General features: G+C 38.8%; 1 protein-coding gene across 3 annotated transcripts in view; it reads right to left on the reverse strand.

Moving 5' to 3' along the window:
* LOC311286933 (phosphatidylinositol-binding clathrin assembly protein) overlaps positions 1-23,223 on the reverse strand; it is a 53,283-nt gene that overhangs the window by 18,952 nt on the left and 11,108 nt on the right. For all 3 annotated transcript variants that reach the window (XM_084403399.1, XM_084403400.1, XM_084403401.1), the window contains exons 2-7: positions 16,417-16,559; positions 6,943-7,018; positions 6,754-6,856; positions 6,467-6,560; positions 2,549-2,660; positions 1,391-1,497 (exon numbers count right to left, since the gene is read on the reverse strand). In XM_084403399.1, the coding sequence (XP_084259525.1) occupies positions 1,391-1,497; positions 2,549-2,660; positions 6,467-6,560; positions 6,754-6,856; positions 6,943-7,018; positions 16,417-16,559 (635 nt within the window). The remainder of the gene's footprint in view (positions 1-1,390; positions 1,498-2,548; positions 2,661-6,466; positions 6,561-6,753; positions 6,857-6,942; positions 7,019-16,416; positions 16,560-23,223) is intronic.

A 23,223-nucleotide genomic window follows, 5' to 3' on the forward strand; every position in this document is an offset into this window, starting at 1 on the left:
TTTAAATGAGACCCAATGGGGGTAAAACAGCAAATTAGACAAGCATCTTACATTGTGACGGACACTGACTCATTTTCAAATCAAATCCCTGAGATATTTGACGCATCAGAAGAACAGCCAGTCTGAAAATAAACCAGACAGTCTAACGGCTGGCTGAATGGACGGAGCGGGGAATTGTGGGAAAGAAGGCAGCAGCATGGAAATTCATCAGTGTCAGAGAGAGAAGAGGGAGTGAGAGTCCTATTAGCACCAAACACAGATCTTCTTCTGGGCCAGAAGGAGAGAGAGACAGGACTCTGAAACTTTAAGGGTCTCAACTTAAGCCGTGTGAATCCACAGTACGAATGACAGCCATCAACGACCACAGTATGAATGGCAGGAGACAAATGATAAATGTTTCCACACTGTATACAGCGGACTTAGTGGGGTACAATCCATGTGCAGTGTTCCCGCACTTTTGGACCAATAACTTTACAGTCGTTCATGATTGGGTGAATGTACATATGTGCACTACCGTTATAGGGTTGGTAAGATTTTTATTTAATGTTTTTGAAAGTCTTTTATGCTCACCAAATCTGCATTTATTTGATAAAAAAAAAATACAGTAAAAACATTTATATTGTGAAATATTACAATATATAATAATCGTTTTCTATTTTAATTTTAATGTTTTAAAAAGTCATTTGGTTCCTGTGATGGCAAGCTTAATTTTACTCTTCAGTGTCACATGATCCTTTAATTAGCTTATTTGGTGCTCAAGAAATGTTTTTTAATTATTATCAATGTTGAAAACAGTTGCGGTGCTTAATATTTTAGTGGAAACCAATATATATGTAGAATGTTTACAATTTATAACTTTGGATAGAAATATTTTGCAAATTGAAATCTTTTTTAACATTATAAATCATTATAAATCTTTACATTTTTTGTTCTATCAAATATATAACAATATCAAATCAAGGTGAATATCAAATGAGACGTCAAATGCAGTGACAAACAAATCACTTTTGGCAGAGAAGGCACATTATGGGCACAGTCCATGAGGATTGTGCAAGGCAATGTAATGCAGTGCCGCAACACTAAATATGGTCTCTGTGCATGCAACTATCCAGAGAATATGAATGCCAGAGCATTGTGGGATAGAGATATCAGAGAGGGAGAGGGAGGGAGAGAGAAATAGTGGGAGCAGAGGGGTCTAGACAGCCTGTCTAATCTCAGACCTGTCATATCAAAATACCCTTGATTGTGTGTGTGTGCGTGTGTGCGCGTGTGTGTGTGTGTGTGTGTGTGTGTGTGTGTGTGTGTGTGTGTGTGTGTGTGTGTGTGTGTGTGTGTGTGTGTGTGTGTGTGTGTGTGTGTGTGTGTGTGTGTGTGCTTCTCTCATTGGTACCTCAGCCACTTTAAGGAACTCTGACAGCTTGGTCATCCTGTACAGAAACTTTTTATATATGTCCAAAGCATCTTTACACTGGTTTTTCTTCATATCAAAGTATTTCTCTGAAAAGGGAAGAGAGAGAGAGAGAGAGAGAGAACAGAGAGAACGATTAGCAGAGTGACTCAAATAGATAAAGACTGCAATTATCCATCAGAGGACTGTCAAAACACTCTGGGCTGACGGAGCCAGGGGCATATAAAAGCTGCTATAATGGTTCGCTCAAGGACAGCTAGCACTCTAATGTCTTTTCAAATCATCAACCTAAACGCCGTATGTTACGACATAAAACAAAATAATTAAAATCACGGAAAAATTACTGGCTTAACGACTGAATAATAAGAGCTTAAACAAAGAGCTTAAAAAAAAGAAATCTAAAACTAAATCTGACCTCACTTCATTAAAGGGCCATGAAACCCTAAAACACCTTCTTTTCTTTCTTTTTTTTTTGTTTATGTTATCAGATATGTACAGGTTGCACATCAATGCAAACAACAATAACACTCATTATGTTTATTATTGAATATGTTAGCCTTAAAGTTATCTATACGCTAATGTTCTCCAAAACAATGACAAAATTCGCATTTAGAAGATTTAAGCATTCGAAACTTACAGTCTCTCACTTCCGCCAATACAGATCAACGATTTTGATGACATTGCCCTGCACTTCAGCTTCTCATCAGATTTTTTGTCCAATCAAATGCTCTCTAGAATCTACAGCATCCCGCCCCAAATAGACGCCGAAGCTGTGGCTGAAATCAGTCACTTGTTCACACTATTACTATTTTATATAGAAGATAGGAAACAATTCATATAGTGTAAATATGCTTTCCATTGGGGCGAATGTAGTCTAGTTTCGCATTAGTCACGCGAACCGCCGGAGCGTGCACAGTCTGCTCCGGTCCACAGACACAATAGCTAAAAGTGGTATTTTTTTCTTTTTATGAGCCATTTCGTTCTTCCGGTTTAAAAAGCAAAGTTGAACCAATGTCACGAAAAGTGAGGTTCAACATCAACTGTACGGTTCTTTGCTCAGAAAGCAGAAAGACTTAACCCCTAAAGCAGAGTATGAGAGAAGAACGCTCTCTAGAGTAAGAGGGAGTAGATTACTCTTACCCAACAGGTTGATGACGCCCTCATTATAGGCAGCAAACAGACGGATGGAGTCTTTGAAAAGCAGCATGAAGGCAGCGTTGATCACTCCGTTAGTCAGCTCATTAGGGTTAGCCTACAGACACACACCCACACATCCACACGAGAGAGTACATATCATACCAAATAGCTTGGACTGAATCAACATCAACGTTGTTCAGTTAAAGTAGGGTTTTGCAACCTGGGGCTTAAGGGTTGCCAAGCCTACTTGAATTTATCACTTCAATCACAAGAGTAATCAAATAATCTGCAATGTAAACATTGACCCATCTTTCCAAACAGAGTGAAAAATCGCTTTCATTAAAAGAACAGAATAAGAAGCTTTTCACACTGTACATATTCATGCATTCTGTCTGCACAGATTTTAATTGTTTACATATGCACTAATGTTAAAAATGTGAGTTCTTAAAAATTCAGTAAGAAATTAATACTTCAGCAAGGATGCATTAAACGGATCAAAAAAAGACAGTAAACATTTATAATGTGTCAAAAGATTTCTATTTTAAATAAATGCAAAAATAGGAGAAAAAAAAACTATTTTTACAATTGATGATAATAATAATAAATGTTTCTTGAGCACCAAATCAAGCATATTAGAATGATTTCTGAAGGATCATGTGACACTGAAGACTGGAGTAATGGCAGCTGAAAATTCAGCGTTGTCTTCACGAGAATAAATTAAACTTTAGCATAGCTCAATTAAATTGTAATAATATTATATCACAATATTACAGCTTTTACAGTATTTTTAACAAATAAATGCAGCCTTAACCCTCTAGCCGCCACAGTCGAGTTTACTCGACAAGATGCGGCACTGAATAAAACGGCCGATTTTGTCAAACAGGGTGTCAAATTTCGTTCGACCTCCCCTCCACTAGTTAGCATACATGTCATACTTCATCCCCGACTCAAAAAAATGTCATGTTTCTATACAAAATCTTCGAGCTAGAGCGTGTTGAATCAGTGCGAACAAAAGCGGAGCTAGTGTGCGAGTGAGCCATTTTATCAGATCAATATTGTCAACGTCAGCGAGTATTTGCATTAGATTATTATTATTATTATCATCTAATGGCATCAATAAAGCTTACCCGCAATGAAGTGTTGGGTGTTCTATTCGCGGACCTTGATTCTGAAGGGGAATAACGTTATCTGCCTTCAGAAAATGACGGTGATTCTGAAAGTGAAAGTATAGCCCTACACCAAGCACAAACGGTGAATCCTTTGCCCAATATATATGGTCCTTTGCCCAATGTCAGTGGTGGGAACAATGTTTCCCGGGGTCGGAGTGTTCATTGCGAAGTTAGCAGGCGTGTTAGTGTTGTGGGGAACGAGGCGGGAGATGTTTACCGCGCTCGCCATGGTGACCGCGTGCCTCTCCGCAATCGCGGCGACAGTATTGTGGTGGAGGCTTTGTCTAATGCCACTGGGTATGTTAGACGAGGTCGAAGTATTCATAGGACAGTTAGGGGGCAACGAGGGGGCAACGTGGAGGCAGGGTGGGGAGTCGCAATGACAAAGACAGTAGTCCGAGCTGTGCACACTCGGCGCGCGCGCGAGACAGATCTGGCCGCGCCCGCGCTGCTCGTAGCAAGAGCAGAGGCGGTGTGACACGGAGCAGAGGGGCTATTAGTCTATCGCAAGACCACACCATGAAACACTACAAGAAATGTCACCTGGATGGATAGGGAGTCATTATCTCTACAGCAAAAGCTCTGCAACATAAATTTTTTTTTTTTTGTCTGCCATTTATTAGTAATGATTTACACTGTTGATTTACTATCTATTTCCCTGACCATTTTAGTGTACAATATGTGTTCTTTTTTGTGTGTTCATGTCCTTATGATGTGTGCGTCTATGTCAGCTAAAAAAACAACCAAAAAAAAAAAAAAAACACACACAAAAAAAAAAAAACTAACACTGTCTCTCGTCTTGTCTCGTCATCTCACTCATGATCTGTGGCATGCCATGGCGAGTGAGCTTTTGAACTAAACAGGTTTTGTCTACTTGTGTTTGTGTGTCATATGAATAATATGTGCACCATAATCAGAGTGCCTACTGTTTGTAGTAAATGGAAAATCTCTACAGCAAAAGGCCAACCGCTACATGCATTCAGTTTGTTTCTATTATTAGTAATGATTTACACAGTTTGTTCACTACTTACTATTTACCTGAGCATTCAGTATTGTGCAATATAGCATACAGAAGGTGAGGGACATTTTTGGGGGAAAGAAGTGCTGCATTTTATCTTTTAAACATGTGACTTTTCATCAGGGCCGGCCCGAGGCATAAGCGAACTAAGCGGCTGCTTGGGGCCCCGTCGCCACCAGGGGGCCCCCAAGCGATTATTATTATTTTTATTTTTTTTACATATTAATTAAATTAAACAAGTGACATAAATGAATGAATGGATTAATAATTCAAGACAAGAAAATTCTGATTTCATGATCAATATACCTGCCTACAACTGCTGCGGTGTCTGCCAGTGTTTGAGTGATGCGCATAACCTCGCGTGCATAGACAATTCGTGCGCAAAGTCACGGTAATGTTAAGCCATGTCGCAAAAATTTGATTTGATCAATGATTTATCCTTTAAATTTAATGATATTCAGAACAGAACAAGAATAAAAAAACAACTAAAAACAAGCCAAAACGAAATAATTTAAAGCGAAAGTGCTGGGCTCACGTATCTCTCTCATTAGAATCAAAATGTTTTAACATTCGCGATGGATTTGGATGGTAAACTATTCTTTATTATAGGCTTCTTTGTACTTCACCCACGTTCCAATATCGAGGGGAAAAAAAATCATTCTCTTCACATGCGCAAAAATGTGCTTGAAATCCAATATCGAGGGGAAAAAAAATCATTCTCTTCACATGCGCAAAAATGTGCTTGCAAATATCACAGTTGAGCGTTGCTAAGGCTACGCAGCGCTGAATACGAATTGTTGGCTTATTTAAACAGAGCAGTGCAATTTTTATATGTTAGGTTGACTATTTTATTACTATATTTTATTACGGCTTTAACGAACAGTCTGCGATGTCAAGATTGCAATGCTTGAATATGTTGTGTGTGTGTGTGTGTGTGTGTGTGTGTGTGTGTGTGTGTGTGTGTGTGTGTGTGTGTGAGGCGCGGGCGCGATCGAACAGTGGAAACATAAAAACATACTCCGTCATGTTCATACAAGACATCATTCAAACTGCAAAAACGTTGGAGGATATTTTTCAAATAAGTTTTTTTTTATATGTTTTGTGACAATTTGTTTTCAGAAGTTTCAAAGAGTTAGTAAAAGAGTAAAGAAAAAGTTAAAACATTTTTAAGTATCTATTTTTTATTAAGTATTTATTTTGTATTAATACATAACCTCATTGTATTAATTTATAATGTAACATTATAGAGTGACATTGTGTCAATAATCGTCAAGCACAGGTGACTTCGCGTGGTGGGAGGGGGCCCCCAAACCAAATTCTGCTTAGGGCCCCCAAAAGGCTCGGGCCGGCACTGCTTTTCATGAATATTCTATAATCCAAGATGGCCGCCACTATATGACGTCATAATATGCAAATTAGATGGGAAAATGTAATTCCTACATAAACTTTGGGTCATCCTTAATATTTCTCTAATTTACAGAAAGTCTCTATCTTTTATCACTTTTAATATATAGCCTTTTGAAATTAAGATGTCAAAATCGAACGTTTTAGGAAAAAACCTCTGGCGCCTAAAGGGTTAATGAGCATAAAAGACTTCAAAAATGCCCAATATTTTGAATGGTACTGCATGCATTTTTTAAATAGGGGTTATGAAGCATATAACTAGTAAAACAAAGACAAGATTAAAATCATTGGGAAGTTTTAAAGCATTTATGCATGTTCTCCATCACAAACCTGGAAATCCAGCAGCGCGTCCAGCTGGTTTTGAATGATAGGCAACGTTTTGATCAGCTTCTCTGTGTTCATGGTGCGCATGACTCCATCAATACTGCTCCATAAAAAGATAAACAAACAATCAGTACTCGCCACTTACTCGCAATCTTAATTAGCGCTTAAAAAAAAATCTACTTTAAAAACAACTTAATTATCGGAGTAATGAGCTAGCATGATTAGATTGTGTCCTGCTGAGACAATATGTTTGAACACAATCTTGACTCCAGGCAGAAGTGAGGTTTACCCACCCTCTTTTCATCTTGGTGAAGTCCACAGCCACCAGCCTATAGGAAAGAGCTTTCTCGTTGAGATATCTGCTGTACCGCCTGATGAATGTGGACATGTCATAACCTGAGGGCCAGAACGAGGGGTTTATCATCAGTGTGTGTGTGTGTGCATACAATGCTTTAGAGACAGTAAAGGTGTTTCTTACATACCTTGCAATGCACCTTTGTCAAGGAAATTGTTCAGATTGAAGAGCGTGTTTCTTGAGGCCAGATACTGAATGAAACGCTGCGGGTACAGAGAAGAGATGACACAAAAGAGTAAAGTTATATACTAGACGTAATTCTGCAGCTCTTAATCTGTCACTCTGCGGAAGCGACTTCATCCCTGACATGCGGAAACTCCCCTCTGCTGAATTTGCCGTACACTGTGTGAAATCTAGACCTGTGTACAAGACCAGACTCCTCTGAGCTCTCTTTGAGCTGCCAAGTATGTCTGCTGCTGCTCCTCTCCTCCGTACAGCCCCATCCCACCAGCTCACACAGCTGTGGGCTGAAGAAGAGAGCAAAGAGAAGCACACAGCATTCTGAGTGCTGTTGTGAACAGACATGATGGGAGTTTTGGGAATGCAGCAGATTTACACTAAGATATGATGCATTCCGACCTCATTCATGCATGTAGAGGACATGACGGGGGAAACAAAGTAAAACAGACTCTAGACCTGTGTACATATATAAATGAAGGTGACTGTGTACATATATAAATGAACGTGACTTTTGAAAGTTCATTGTACTAGGGGTGTAACAATACATCGATATATCGATCAAACGTCTAACGATACAATGCATAAAATATCGATATACGGTTCCTTTATTTTGACACTCTCCACATACTCATGTATCTTTTCTCAGATGAAATAGACGCCTGACAAGATCGACTGAACCCTAAACACGTTTTGTCACAAAATCCGGTAGGCATCGCAAGTTCATGTTTTTCAGCAGAAACCGACAAGCAGCACCCTTGTTGTTAGTGAACACAACCCAAAAAGTCAATTTTAGCGAATCAGCGCGCAGTATTCAGGTCAGGTGACAAGGCTGTTATAGTCACTTCGAAAATAGACTCGCTAACTGATAGGAGTTTCGTCAAAGCTGACTAAAAGTGATCGAGGATGGATAATTTCAACGAACTTGATCGGAACCTTGCTAAAGCAGCACGGTAGCTCCCTTTGCGTCTAATCACAACTACAAAGTTTGTCAGAGGAGATTAACGTTACAAAAATGTACTTTAAATATATAAAAAAAACACTTTCGATGAATTTTAATTAAGTTACCTGTATTTTTTATTTTATTATTACTTAATCAAAACAACCCAGCTGCAGTTTGATTGATATTACTTGGAATGCACAAAAAAAAAAACATGATTTATGAAAATGAACAAGACCGGAGTTATCTGTTTTTGCAAATTAGCCTAACTCTTCTGTTGTAAATGTTCCAACTGGGAGAGGGTGTGCAATTTTCAGAGTTTTCAGGCAATGTGCAGAGTTTAATTAAATGTATTATATATTTTGGTTGCATTTGTGAGTTAATAATTGTAACTGGTTGTGTAAACTTGGCACATAATATCTAAATATCGATAAATCAATCGATATAGCCCTGAAATCAAATCAAATCATATTGCAGAATTTGAGGTATCGGCAAATATCGTATTGCTGGCTGAGAGAATCAATATCGAATCGTGATGAACTGTCCGATTTACACCCCTACATTGTACCCTTACACAGACCTCAAAACCATCTGGTATAAATATTGTTTAGTAGTAGTTGAAGTAGTTAGTGATGAATAGAGGAATAATCATGTTCTAAAATGTTTTGTGGTCTGATCACGCTTATCATATTGTAATATAGCTAAAACGCAAGAGATTTTGCATTTGTGACACTGATCTACACAAAGCAACAATGGAATGCCCACTCACCTGTCAATCAACCACTTTACTAAAACAAAGGTTTAAAGTCATGATGTGACGGAAGGAGCAACAGATCTTTTCTGCCGTATTGTGACGTACATCCGAGTGAAACAGATTACGAAAAAGATAAAAGTGTAGGGCGAGGACTTAGTTGATTACATGGAGGAATATCTGAAGTTGATTGTAAGAAAGAGTTTAAGCAGAGAATTCCAACACAAGTCATCAGAGAGAAACGTGTAGTTTCACAGGAATATTAAGTTATGATATTTGAATGAATAATTACAAGATAAAAAAAATGAAACGTATGCCTGGATAATTATTCACAATAAGAGCAATAATATGCATTAAAAAAATGGATAGGGTGATTTTTAAAAAAGAAAAAAATCTAGAAAAGACTAGAACGCGTTACATGATAAGCAGATTTAATTTAAGCTCAACCGAGCCTGCTTATCACATGAGAACAAACGTCTTGCAGAAGCTCAAACGTGCTGTGTAACACACAAGGAGGAACCTCATGAGCAAGGAGGAGCTCATGTTTGAGCTTCTGTTTACCATAACTGATCTGTGAGTTGATGAAATTGTATATGTGAATAAAAGCCTAAACTCAATCTGTTCGTCATATAAAGCGATTCGATATCTTCAGAAAATGTGGACTAAACCGCTCAATTAATATGGATTAGTTTTACGATCTCTTAAAGAACTTTATGAAGCGTCAAAGTGGTAGTTGCGTAGCTGTCAATCGAGGAAAGATCTTATTTGTGTTCCGAAGATGAACAAAAGACTTACAGATTTGGAACGACATGAGCGTGAGTAATTAATGACAAAAAATTATTTCTGGGTGAACTATCCCTTTAATAACAGGTGCAAACAGCCTTCAACTGCCTGAAACACACTATAAGCTGGTACATCAACAAATAATTAGTAAGAAATTCTGAATAAAACTAATTGTGTTTCCTGGAACTGTATTCGTCAATGTGATTTATGGGACACTACAAAGTTATCAGCCACCAGAATGCAGTAGGTGTAACCTTGATCTTATTTTGTAAATCAGTGCACCAGAGAAAGAGTCAGCAGGAAATGTACTAGCTTTTACGTACTGGGATGAAGCCTTAGGCTTGTTTCACCTCAGGGGAGAACCAGCATGAGGACCCGGTGACAGGCCCAGCGGTCAGGCAAAATCTGCTTGGCGCAGAGGAATAAAATAGACCTGGCAGTGGCCATTTCTGCCCGTGGCAAAAGTATTCAAAGGTCGAGAGCCACTGAAATCACAGAAGGTTCCCAAAATGCATCTGAAGGAACGGGAGGTAAAAAAAAAAAAAACTGCATTCCTAGAGCTTTGCTTAAGTTGGAGGATCAAGAGTGGCGATCCACGGAGCAGTGGGCTGATAGTCTTGCGTGTAAATAGAGGGAAAGAGGCCACCCACCCTTTGAAAAAACCAATGATCTCTGATCTCAAAGGAGCTCCTGGTGCCTAGGGTGGCCCTGGTCATGTGATGGCTTTGAGTGAGTTTCCTCAATCTCTTTTACAGTTTGTGCAGCTCCATTTTACCATCATTCTAATATTAAAAAACGGACAATGGGGGAAATACTGATGAGCATGAGGGGGTACTGGGGGTACATGGAAAATATCAGCAAAAAAGGTAAAAAACAAACAAATATTATGACCACAGTCAGTTATTATTGACATCAGCCATAGTTTTAACAGCAGAAAATGAATAGAAATCTGCAATGAATAGGAATCTATTTAATTTTGCAAACAAAATGTCAAAAATCACACTTGCTATTTTTTTTACACGGTATAAAAGAAAATATACAGTGTTAGCTGTCTTAATATTTTTGGGAGTCCCTCGCAAGGTTATCAAATTTGGGGGGCATTAGCATCAAACATTTAGAAAATCCCTGATCTTGCAGTGTGTGTTCCCAATCATTCTCAAAGAAAATACTGGCAGTACTTTTGCTTTGCACCCGACCCGTGCCTCAAATGCTGGTCTAAAATCTTTCGGAATCAGATGAGAAGCGGAGTGAGGCAGACCGCATTCAGACCATGAAGAAAATCCCCAGGAAAGCAGCTGTGCGGAGAATGAGCAAGCTCTCTCTCTGGCACCGTGGCTTAACCTTGGAGAGAAATCTCTTGGAAAATGCATGGCCGTGCCAGTGAGCACCAAAATGCAGAGAATTTTGCTCCATTCCGGAGCGTAGATCAATATGGATTACTAATTCAGTGGAGTCTGCAAATCCACGCTCGCTCACCTGCTACTCTGCATGAACGTCTCTATCTTACATTGTTTAGGTTATTCAAAATGGATGTCAGAAGTAAGGACGATAAATATAGATTGATAGGCCAGGAAGGGTCCCGCATTCTCTGCTCAGCAAATAATTAATGTGAGAACAAACCTCAAGTAGTGTCAGAGTGAAGCATCATTTATTATTAAGGCAGGAGGCACTTCGGCAGGGAGCTTTCTCTCCCAAACAGAGGAGCTTCTATTAACACAGCCAGCAGCTCAGGCTGAGGGAAGATATCAGCAATCTGGGAACAGGGATTGCTCATGTTTTAGCCGCTGATTTTGCAAGTGCAGTCGGGAACTGATCCAGAAGCAACGCTCGAACTGCGTGTGAAAACTGCGTGCGTGTTTGTGCGCGAGAGCACTAGCCCCTCAGGGAACATGTGTAAATATGCTGCATGATGATGCCCCGATAATGCGCCGGCTGCTGGTCTTCGCTCTCTCGATCCATACATGTTCTGAGGTTTCTATGGATACGGCCTGAGCAATTACTACGGTTAGAAAAAAAAGAAAAGCTTAAAGAATAATGGCGAGCACAAAAAGATAATGACAGGATGTGAAAGGAGGCGAGTTGTTCGATAGCGATTATTTTCAAACACTAAACCCATTTTGCTTGTAAAGTTAAGAGCTGGAATTGCATCTGATTCAAAATGAACTAGAAAACAAAGTGAAAATGGGTCACTAAATTGAACAAAAGTACCAAACTTACACACCATGCAAAGCTGAAGTCGTTTCACGCTCACAAAATCTCACCAGCAAAAATGTAAGAAAAACAATGTAAATGTAAACAATTAAAAGAAAAAAAGAAAAATGACCCTATCACACATCAGTGTGGGCAACAGTTTTTTATAGCAATGAAGAAGTGTGACAAAGCATCATGGATAACTCTGCCCCCATGTCATTGCCACTACGTCGACCACCACAGAAAACAAATGGTCAATGTTTCGATCCAACAAGGTGAGTTCACCAATTCCCACATGTAGTTTATCCATACTCCCTACTTAAGCATTACTGATTACTGAGAAGCAGGTGTTTGTTTTCTGCCAAGATTTGCCATTCCTGCCTGCAGGGTAGAGAGGGAAAAAGACATCAGGGGAGTGAGAGAATGTTTCATAAAGGTAATAATTACCTTACCTAGCGCACATCACTCACAAACAGCATCCATTATGCAAACAGATCCCACACAGGGACCTGAACTCAAGAGTCAGCACATGGCCAGAATGCTAAACAGCCCAATTCACAGCTATGTCAGAAAAGCCTTCGAAGTCAACATGAAATAGCCTTTGCAGTCCATTCCTTTAGCATGTTACTTCAATAATGTGACGCATTTCCAAATTTGACTGGATAAACCAATAAATGTTTGTATGTATTTGTATGTACGAGTGTGTGTATGTAATGTATGAATATGTGTATATAACAATCTTTTTTTACCATGTTACTTGACAGATTTGGTCAGATCTCTCGAACAGACAGAATTAAAAGCCCAGAAAACAGAAGCAATTTCTTACACCCAATTACATGCACTTTTGAATTATGAAGGGAAGCAAGACCTTGCAACTTCCACGACTCCATAGATTATACATTGCATAGCATTATATACAGCAGCAACAAATTAATCTAGAGACCGCTCTCTGTAGTTCTTCAGAAAAATGCACCAGATGTCAGACGCAGAATCCCAGAGCACGCGCTGAGCACCTGTGTTCACACTCGCAGAGCATATTCAAGCCTGACATTTACACGGACCTAATAAAATTAGATCTTTAAATGCTGAAACTCTGTGGTCTTGTGTTGACATTAATCTTCTGTGTTAACTATCAGCGAGATTTCAGAAAGGCTGCATTAATTACAGCAACAGCCTTAAACAATGCCTACAGCTATTTGGCTATTGATTAACATTATACAGGAGCCCATGCGACCTACGTGACATCAGCTGCGCAAGAAAGACGTTTCAGATGTGGAAGTTAATTAAATTTCGATGAAAGATAAGACAACAATTTTTTTCCTTCTCTGGATTAATATGCACTGCATAATGAGACCAGGAGTAAATAAAGTAAATAGAGTCCATTTTGATTTTCTATAGACACAGTTGCAAGTCCAGTGATGAGACAACAATGAATAACACTTCATCAATGAAAAACTGATCACACTTTTTTTTTTTTTGCTGAAGCAAAATTATTAATTGTAAGGGACAAATGTTTGACACAATGTTTATACCACATTCATTAATTCCATTCAATCTTCTGGTCAATATTTGTGTATTTCCAATTATTAACAAGTGTTTGTTTTGTCTATGGGAAAATGTGTCTATTCAACTCAAATAATAGGGCCCTATGACTTCAGCAATGAGGAAAGCGTGGACAGAATCAAGGAATCCAATCCATAAAAATGGAATTCACAGTATAATGTGGAATGTCACGAAATTTGGCAAATAAAAAGTGGGAATGCACACTTAAATCGCAATATTAACCAGTGTCTGTGAATATTCAAACGCAAAAAGGATGCTATTTACTTCTGAAGTCTGCATGTTTTGCATGTCTCTGTGTGAATGAGTGGCACGGTTTCGTCAAGCAGACACATACTGAAACACGTGTGACGCTCGTGGTGTTTTCAGCATCTGCGGTCTCACTATAGGTAGACACTTCCCAGGGCTGAATCTCCAGAGTAAAAATAAATAAATTAAAGTTAGTCAGGATTAGTCCATCAAACCGTGATTCAGAAATATATATATATAAAAAAAAAGGATTTTGGAAAAATATTAAAATGAAAAAATAAAGCAGAATTTGGGGGGGGGGGGGGGGGGGGGGGGGGGGTAACTAGACATGGATTTTGATCACTAAAATTTAATTTATCCATAAGAATCCAGTTAAATTTAAATGGAAAAAAGGAAACCAGACAAATTAAACCTGAAAAAAGAATAAAATAAAACTATTTTACAGGGCCCCAAAAAAGTATTGACAGAGAAGTTAATGATGAAACCAAAAAGGACAATACACTCTTTATTAAACCAACCTTTATTTGAGCCTCCAGCTTCTAATAGAACCACTGACCTTCCCTCACACACGACCTCCCTCAAACTTATTAGCTCACTCGCACACTCAGTCTTCCTTCGGTACCCGAAACGAACCGTTCTAGATGGACAGCATCTTGCTTAACATACAAGGTTAAGCAATTTGTCTACTGTGTGACCCCGCATGAACCAGCTGATTAAAATTCCACCCGCTTCTCTTGCTGTCCCTTGCAATTTCTCTCTTTCTGCAAGTTCCTTATCCCTAAAGTTATCCTACCTAGATGTTTTTTTCACACCCCCCCTTCTTCTCCTATCTCTACCCTAGACAACATACAATCCCAGTGACGTCGTCACTATAGCAAATTGTACGTTCAGTATCTGGGCCATCGTTGAGTGACATCGCCCTTTTTCTGTCCTATTCGCACAAACGCATGGGCAAACGCCCTTATCAACAATACCTTATCTGTGGCCCTCCTGTGCCCTCTCACAGGACTATTGCTGACAAGACAAATGTCCTCCAAATGTCTCTGCTCCTCGACAGACAGTGATAACCAAACGTGTGTTTTTGAAACCATAATGGGGTAAAGGATTAAGACCAGTCCTGACCTGGGCCAGACGTTCAGCTCCGATAACAAAATCCACCCCTGGCTGATTAGTGCCCCGTCATGCCATAGAACAGGGTGTGCTGAAGGACAGTCCTCCACGCTCACTATCTCTGACACTGGCGAGCACAAGACGTATAGTGAAGGACTTTTTATTTTATAGTCCAAGGGAATGAACAAGGACACATGTGAGAGTCGCTAGCACAGCCATTGTTTTTGTGTGTGCGTGTGCCATTGTTTCCTGCAGAATCTATAGTGCCAGAAAAAGTAATTATATCCATCCCGAGTTGTGAGCTTGCAGTCTAAATTGAATGTGATGAGATAAAAAGGACAGTTCACTGCGCAATAATGCCAGGACAATACAATAGATGTGTTTTCTTCATTGGCTCCCCTTAAAAAAAAAAAACCTGTGCGACTAGTGTAGTACTGTACATTTCACAAAGTAAAGTAATGACTCAACTCTTTTAACGAATCGTGCAAACTTCTGACTCACTGAATCCCACAAGTTATCTAACAGGCAAACCGTCTCTTTCAGGACATGCTAAAAAAGTAACGGTGAAAACGAGTCAAAAACGTGTTCTTTTAATTCTAAAAATGCCAACAATTTGCATTTCGAAGTAGTGTAGTAGTAGTAAGAAATTGTCATTATTTACTCACCCTCATGTTGTTTCAAACCAGTATGCCTTCCTTTCTTTTGTGGAAAATAAAAGAAGATATTAAGAAATGTCTTGCTGTTTTTTTGTCCAAGTCCATGGTCAACTTCCATTAACATATCTTATTTTGTGTTCCACAAAAGAGAGAAATTCATACACGTTTGGAAAGACATGTGGGAGGGTAAATGATGAAAGAATTTAATTTTTTAGGTTAACTATACCTTTAAGGTCTGTAATAATTACAATTAGCTTTAGATAAAAAGAGAACAAGTATTTGGTATATTTAGATATTGTAGCTAGGTAAACGTGTGTGCATTTCTAGATGAGCTTATGTAGTAACAATGCATTAAGCAGGCCATGTGCACATCTAGGTCACGTCCTACTGTATATATCATTAATGTGTGTGTGTGTGTGTGTGTGTGTGTGTGTGTGTCATGTTCTCACCTACCTGCTGTTTATCATTAGTGGACTACATGTTTGTGCTTGTATAAGTATCTATTTCTATCTAACTCTTGTTGCTGCGCATAAACTGTACACGCTTTCAAACTCAAACACTGTATTGAACAATTAGCACATAAAAATGAATACTTTTATTCAACAAGGAAGCATTAAATGTATCAAAAGTGACTAATGTTACAAAATAAACTCAGCAAAAAAAAAGAAACATCTTTTCCTTTTTTCAAACTTTTTCGGGTCCTGCTACAGGACTGCAGATGTGGCCAGAGCAATAAACTGCAATGTCCGTAATGTAAGACGCATAAGACAGTGCTACAGGGAGACAGGAAGGACAGCAAATCATCCTTGCAGTGCCAAACCACGTGTAACCATATGTCCCTCCATTATTCCTTTTCTGTTCATCAGATGTCTCGTTTAGTCTTTCCAAGATTTCCAAGCAGGTCACTTTGACTCATTTAAAACATCACAGATTTACTGCAACTTAACACCAACTTTTCAGGATGACAATGTAAAATGCTTTCACTGTCTGTCACCATGTCTCACACACTCAGTCACAAACGGCACATTGTGACTGCTGAGCTGTGATTTGTCATGTAGGGTCAATTTGACCGAGCTATGCTGGATCTTCAATGGTAACTGCACAGAAGGTTGTCTGATATGAACCACAAATCCCCCCCCCAAAAAAAAATAAATAAAAGTATGAAGTTCAAGAGCAGAATCTCACCTCATTTCCATACATCATTAGGTGGTGTGTGGTGATGAGCGCTTTGAAGACCACAACCCAGCTGCTGTTGGTGGTTCTCTCAAACAGTGTGTCAGCCAGCTGGGGAACATTCACATTCATCTCATTGGTGCAGTGGATCAAGTCTGAAAACACACACGACACACACGTTAGAGCAACACACATCACTGATTCACATCTCGAATGGTTCTAAGACCCTGCACAAGATGTTTCAATAAACACAGCACATAGCAGGGCATTCACATTGCGTGAAACATATGAATGTATCTGCAGCGGGTGCTAATGGAAGCAGATCTCAGCGGAGTCTCATAATATCTCTCAGTATTCTACACAGAGGGTTAGACGGGCTTCTAACCAGTCGTTCTGTTATGCAACTCACAGACAAGCAGAGAAGATCCATAAAGAGAGTCGCATCTTTAAATATGCAGGAGCACCCCAGTTTTGCTTTGCGTACTCGCATACGAAAGCAGCATCTTTTGAACGGTGTCAGATGCTCGAAAACTCGTTTCTGTTCTGTCCTGTTTGCATAATGAAGACATTCCTACTTAAACCCAGTGTTCTTTTTAGTTCTTCAAAGGCAAAACTCTTTTCTCCCTTCCCTTGAGAGAAACATTCTTTTCACACACAGAGCAGGTAATGAGGGAGACGACTCCTCCGTATCTGTCGGATTTTGGCCCTGTGGGCCTGTCTGTTGTTCTAATAGGGAGTTCTAGTAGTAAGTAGTGCAGCTCCCAATTGGAGTCTGATGATGAATCACAAGGATCTGGTAAAAGAGACGGCACACTAGTATGTGCTATACATCTACAAAACACACTTACAGAATGCCAGCAAGGCACAAACGGCCTATAAATTGAGGATGTAATGCACTACAGTGTGGAAGCTAGAGTGCGTGTTGATAAGCCTCAGCCATGTTTTGTATACATAGTGGGTCATAATAATGAATGCCATAATTGTTATAATTCTGTAAAGAAATGCAATTTAATGTTTACTTCAGTTGGCATCAACAGCAGTTATTTGTTGAGATGATTATTATGTCCGTTAAATAAATAGAAATTAAATAAATAGCAGCACTAAGTTCATGGGTTTGATTCCCAGGGAATGCATGTAAAATGCATACCTTGGTAAATTGGTGTATGTACTAATATAGCAAGTATACGAATTTGAGATTGTTTGATTTTGCTCATTTGGTAATACTGTATTTAAAGAAAGGCAATAAACAGATTATTGTGCAGACAATAAAAATATATATAAAGAATTAATGTGTTAAATAATGTTTTAGTCTTTCCTTCCTGTTACAATAGCCCAAAAGCCTTTTGAAGTGTAAAGAGATAGTTCACCCAAAAATGAAATTTTATCATCATTTACTCCCCCTCTATGTTGAACACAATAGATGACATTTTTCAGAAATGTTGGTAATCAAACATTTCCATAGAAGGAAAAAAAATACTAGTCAATGGTCAATGGCTATGGTCAACTGTCTGGCTACCAACATTCTTCAAACTATCTTCCTTTGTGTTCAACAGAAGAAAGAAACATGAGGGTGAGTAAATGATGACAGAATTTTCAATAGTCACATTAGGCAGGATCGTGAAATTTAAGACCTCTTAAAATAACTAAGATTGTCCATTTATTTTTAATAATATAAGATATAAGATTTAGATATAAGACTTTCAATGGCCTTAAAATTGTTCAAACTGAGTTTAAGACATTTTAAGACTTTTTGAGGAGCTGCAGGGACTCAGTAACAGTATAGGCCAAATGCATACATGTATTAACAGCATAGTTTGAGTTGTGCGACTTTCTTTTCTTTTGTGGAACAGATAGAGAAGATATTTTGAAGAATGAATGGAACAGTTGAAATAACTGTCGAAAAAACTTTGGACTTTTTACTGAATAATAAAAATAAAATAAAAACACTGAGGCATTTTTCAAAATATCGTCTTTTGTGTTTCTCAAAAGACAGGTTTGGAATAAAAGGAGGGCAAGTAAATGACAGAATTTTTATTCTTGGATGAACTATGCCTTTAACTGAGAGAGATTTTCTTTCATACATTTTAAACGACTAATAAATGAAATATTTTGGAAATTTGGAATTGAATTGAGAGTTTTGAATAGGAATCAAATCTGGAGATCTGGGTAGTTGCTAGGTGGTTACTAGGTTATTATAGGTGGGTGTTTACTGGCCCAAATGCAAATGATATTTTGATCTCTATAAAACGCTCAGGGTCCCTCATGTCTGTGGTATCACCCACCAGGGAGAAAAACCTGATCACTTAGAAAAGTAATAGCACACAGAGGCACGCTTTGAGGTATCATTCATACCCGTAGCACAAACGAGTTACGTGCCAACGTTTAGTACTTAGGCTGAGCAACAGTAATTGTATTGCAAGCAGCATTAATAAATCTGTGCGATCCTGAAGATTCAAGTCAACTCCACTAAGCTATTCAGCATCTCTTCCCAAGATGAATGCATATTCACGTACTGTGACTACTATTAAAAACACACTGCAGCCTGTTGGGGGATGAGTTACGAGATTGCTGCCTATTCAACAGTGTTTTCCCCCATTTCTCTCTCTCGCTCTCTTTCCAGTACTGAACTGCACCATGGCTTTTGCTTCAGAGCTCGGTCTCCTTTCTTCTGTCTTGCTTGTTTTCTATGATGGTCAGAAGGAGAGCCTACGAGCTGATTGGCTCCTTTGGCGGGAGGGGGAGGGAAAAAGAACGAGAGTGAAAAACTCTTCTGAAGTGAGGATATGTGTTGATTTAATCAGATAAAACAGGGCACATTTGGTGGCATTGATCAAACATTTCATTGTTTTAAATGGAGAAAGACTAAGAGAGGCACAAATAACAGTTAATGCGAGCAAGAAACTCCCCACTCTGACCGTTTGAAGCACTGGGAATGTATGTGGTTGTGTGGCTGATTACACCCTGGATAAGAGCTTTCAGACATTGCATATCAGGGCTGTTTTCTTGCAATATTGTAATAATACTTTAAATCCATATATCAAATGCATTTTCACTAAACCAAAAAAGCAGGTTGCCTAAATAAGCACAAGCTATTAAACAGGCATTCCCCAGTCCAGTTAGAGATAGTTTTTTGGTCAGGTTACCATCCACATATTTTTGTCTCGGTTCCCTTCAGAGATACATTCATATAATTATTTAATTCTTATTCCCTCAGCATTCGACTGTAAAGGTTGTAGAGGTTGTTAAACGTTTTACTGCCTTGTGCCATGTTTTCACACAAAACAAAACTAATGTTCCCCCTGCGTGAGACTGTTGCTGGTTTTGCTTAATGCGGGACAGTATAAATCCCATAATGAAACAGTAATGCTAACCATCAGGGATTTTTATCATGGTTTATCGTCAAACCGGTAACCATTTCATCCCTACTTCAATTCTGATCAAATTAAATTGTGATGCAAAGCAATGTACTGAATTATGAAATATATTGTATTATACAACGTGTATCGCATCATGAGGTAGTTAGCGATAGCACATGATACTAGTCTCCAATTATCTCCTTTACAATGCTTCTCAGTGTCACAAACTAAGTTCACAAAAGTAGATTCCCAGAGTGACAGAGAACAGGCAGCGTTTCACACCGCAGCCTTTAAATAGAGTTTCTGACAGTGTTTCACTAAAACATACAATCACACTTCCATGTTATCCCTTACAAACACACACACACACACCTGCATGGTTCCATGCTGAGATGTGTGCACCAGAGCATGAAATGATGTGCAGTGGCGAGAATCGAATCCGAGAAAGGCGGTGAAAGGAAGCTGTGGCCCAATGATGTCACTGCAATGCAGCAAATGAAGAGTCTTTGAGCGATGAGGTCACACACTTTCAGTCTGCCTGTGTCAAAGTCTTATTGTTAGCCTGAAAGACAACGAAACCCTTTGGAAACGTTCCTACCGGGCTGAGCCTGCCACCAGTCAGAGTTGACAGAGGCTCAAAAAATCCTTGAGTTTCAAACGCACGCGTCGCTGCCATAATTGGCCGGTGGAGACTGGTTTGGAATTAAAACCAGCTCTATGCAAGAGTGAAAAATGAACAAAATTACAAATTAAAGCACTTTTGATTCAAAGCATGATTATTCTCGGCTAACAAATTAATCTGGATTGAGCCTTGATGAGGCACAGGAAGTTTGGCAGGAAGCCTCTCGTGTGTGTGTGTGTGTGTGTGTGTGTGTGTGTGTGTGTATGTATGTACACAAGGAAGTAAATTGACCAGGTGGCCGGACAGTCTGTCCAGCTGTCAGCCAGAAGACCGTAGCTGGTGCTCACCTCTGAACCGCCACAGCTGCCATGCAAATTACTTGATCCAAGTGTACTAATCACTGACTCCAGGTCAGTTCTCCATGGCCCTCTGCTTCTGGAATAATGCACTAGAGGTGGAGTGGGAATTGACATTTCAAAGTACTGCAATATGTTACTGCACAATATTCTCAGACAAAACCAGATCCCCAAACCAGTCTCGTTCACTAAGCATGCATGCGCACTAATTTGTGCATGAAATCTGCGTACAAACATTTTCACGAACAAATCATGATTCACTGCAATCAGCAATCAGAGAGCACCTATGTTTAGCAACGAAAGCTGTGAAGTAAAGGTTCTGCGGAAAGCCCTTATATGGAGATGGTTTGGGCGTGACTAACCTTGTGCACGTGGCGCTCAAGTAGAAAACTCCAAATTCACAAACATTAGAACGAAATTAAGAAGAAATTAGGGCTGCTCGATTATGGGAAAAATCATAATCACTATTATTTTGGTCAATATTGAAATCACGATTATGTAACACGATTATTTCACATGACTGGGAACGTGTTGCATTTATTAAAAAGACACGGTAACACTTTACAATAATGTTAATTAGTTAACATTAGTTAATGTATTAACTAACATGAACTAACAATGAGAAAAACATTTGTTACAGTATTTATTAATCTTGTTTAATGCTAGTTAATAAAAATACAGCTGTTCATTGTTTGTTCATGTTAGTTTACAGTGCATTAACTAATGTTAACAAATACAACCTTTCATTTTAATAACGTATTGGTAAATGGTGAAATTAATATTAACTAAGATGCTGTAGAATTATTGTTCATTATTAGTTAAATTTTAACAAAGGTAAGTTAGTTATAATGCTAATTAATGAACCTTATTGTAAAGTGTTACCAAAGACACCTTTCAACAATTCTTAAAAATCGAAATGTGAACATTGATTGTACTTTTTGACCTATTAAAATAAATAATGTAACAGATAATACTTCAATGAGTATTTTAATAATTCCCGCAGGTCTACCACTTATAATGCGGAAAATTCCCCACAAACATTGATTCACTTTAGCATGTAGATTGTATGAATATCTTAAATGAATCCACACAGATTATAAAATCAAATCAATAATTTTAAAACTTTCTCCAAGACGCAATTTCACAAACCGCGTGAGTGTTCAGCGGCGCTGCGTCTCCTCTCTCTCTCTCTCTGCCTCTCTGAATGTGCTGGACAAAAGCAAGCGTCGAAACTACACTTTCGCGTTTATGAGTCGGGACATGATGGAATTGTCACTTGTACAATCGGGCCAGCATTGCATCGTAACTAAAGTTTATCATTTTCACTTCTTTTTAAGTCTTATCAGTTTAAACATTCAAGCTGAGAGAGTTTACGGCATCGGGAGGGGCGGATGTGCGCGTGCGCGCGTCATTCAGAACACAAGACAAAATAAGAGCGTTCTTTTAAAACAGAAAATGGCAAAATAATCGTTTTTACTCGATTATACTAATTTGGTGATCGTTGGGAGCAAAAATCGAAATTGAAATTGAAATTCAATTAATTGCACAGCCCTAGAACAAATTCATGTGCGTATTAGGCTTGCTGCGATAGTCTGTGTTACACGGTGTTCAGCCGCAACACCAGTTACACAACTTTACCCACCGCGGGCGGCGAGATTTTTTCTGACGATGACATGCCAACTATCTATGCTAGTTTTATTGCTCTCCAATGAAATAAAAGTAGAAAGCTCAGTACTTCTTGTGCAAAGCAGTGAAGTCCAATGAAGATGAATGGGAAATTAGTTCAAAGTTAAACGCTCGCAATTTCACAGTTCTAATCGTAATAAACTAAACACAAAATGAAAATACTACTCTATCATGACACCGACGTCAATATAATATTTGTGTAGTGTGCAGACAAGTTTACTGACTATATGGACCTCCAAAGCAAGAGCATGAAAAGATTTATTAAAACAATCATTTCACTAAATAAAAAATGTATATCAAAAAGACTGTGATTTCCTTTGTGGAAAAGCTAATCACTAAGATTAGAGGACCCCCAGACCTGTTGAGATTTTACTCTATGCTCAAAAACAAATGCTAACCTCTCTAACCTGTAGATAAGAACAGCAAACCGTTTTGGATTTAATGAGCGCAGAGAGTCTTTTATCGGCTAACCGCTTCAGCTAGCTTGAAGGAGAACAGCAAGGAGAACTCTTCTCCAAATAAACAACTGTGCTCCCTCTGTCTGGGGAACCTGGGACCTCTATTAAATATAGCTGGGATTCTTTTTGAGAGCTTGTTTGCTATGTTTGTATCTCTGCCTCCATTTCCTTCAAGATGTGTGTTGATGGCCTTGTTGCTGTGATTGCGAAGTGCTGGAAAAGGAAATTATGCTTATCTGGTGGATGGTCTGAAATGTGGTGAGACGAGGTCGGTATTTGATCAGCGTTCTGGGAACATAAATGTGATGATGGTGACATTTTTGTAAAAGGCCCTATATGGG

Source organism: Rutilus rutilus, assembly GCF_951802725.1.
Source record: "Rutilus rutilus genome assembly, chromosome: 3".
Classification (NCBI taxonomy): domain Eukaryota; kingdom Metazoa; phylum Chordata; class Actinopteri; order Cypriniformes; family Leuciscidae; genus Rutilus; species Rutilus rutilus.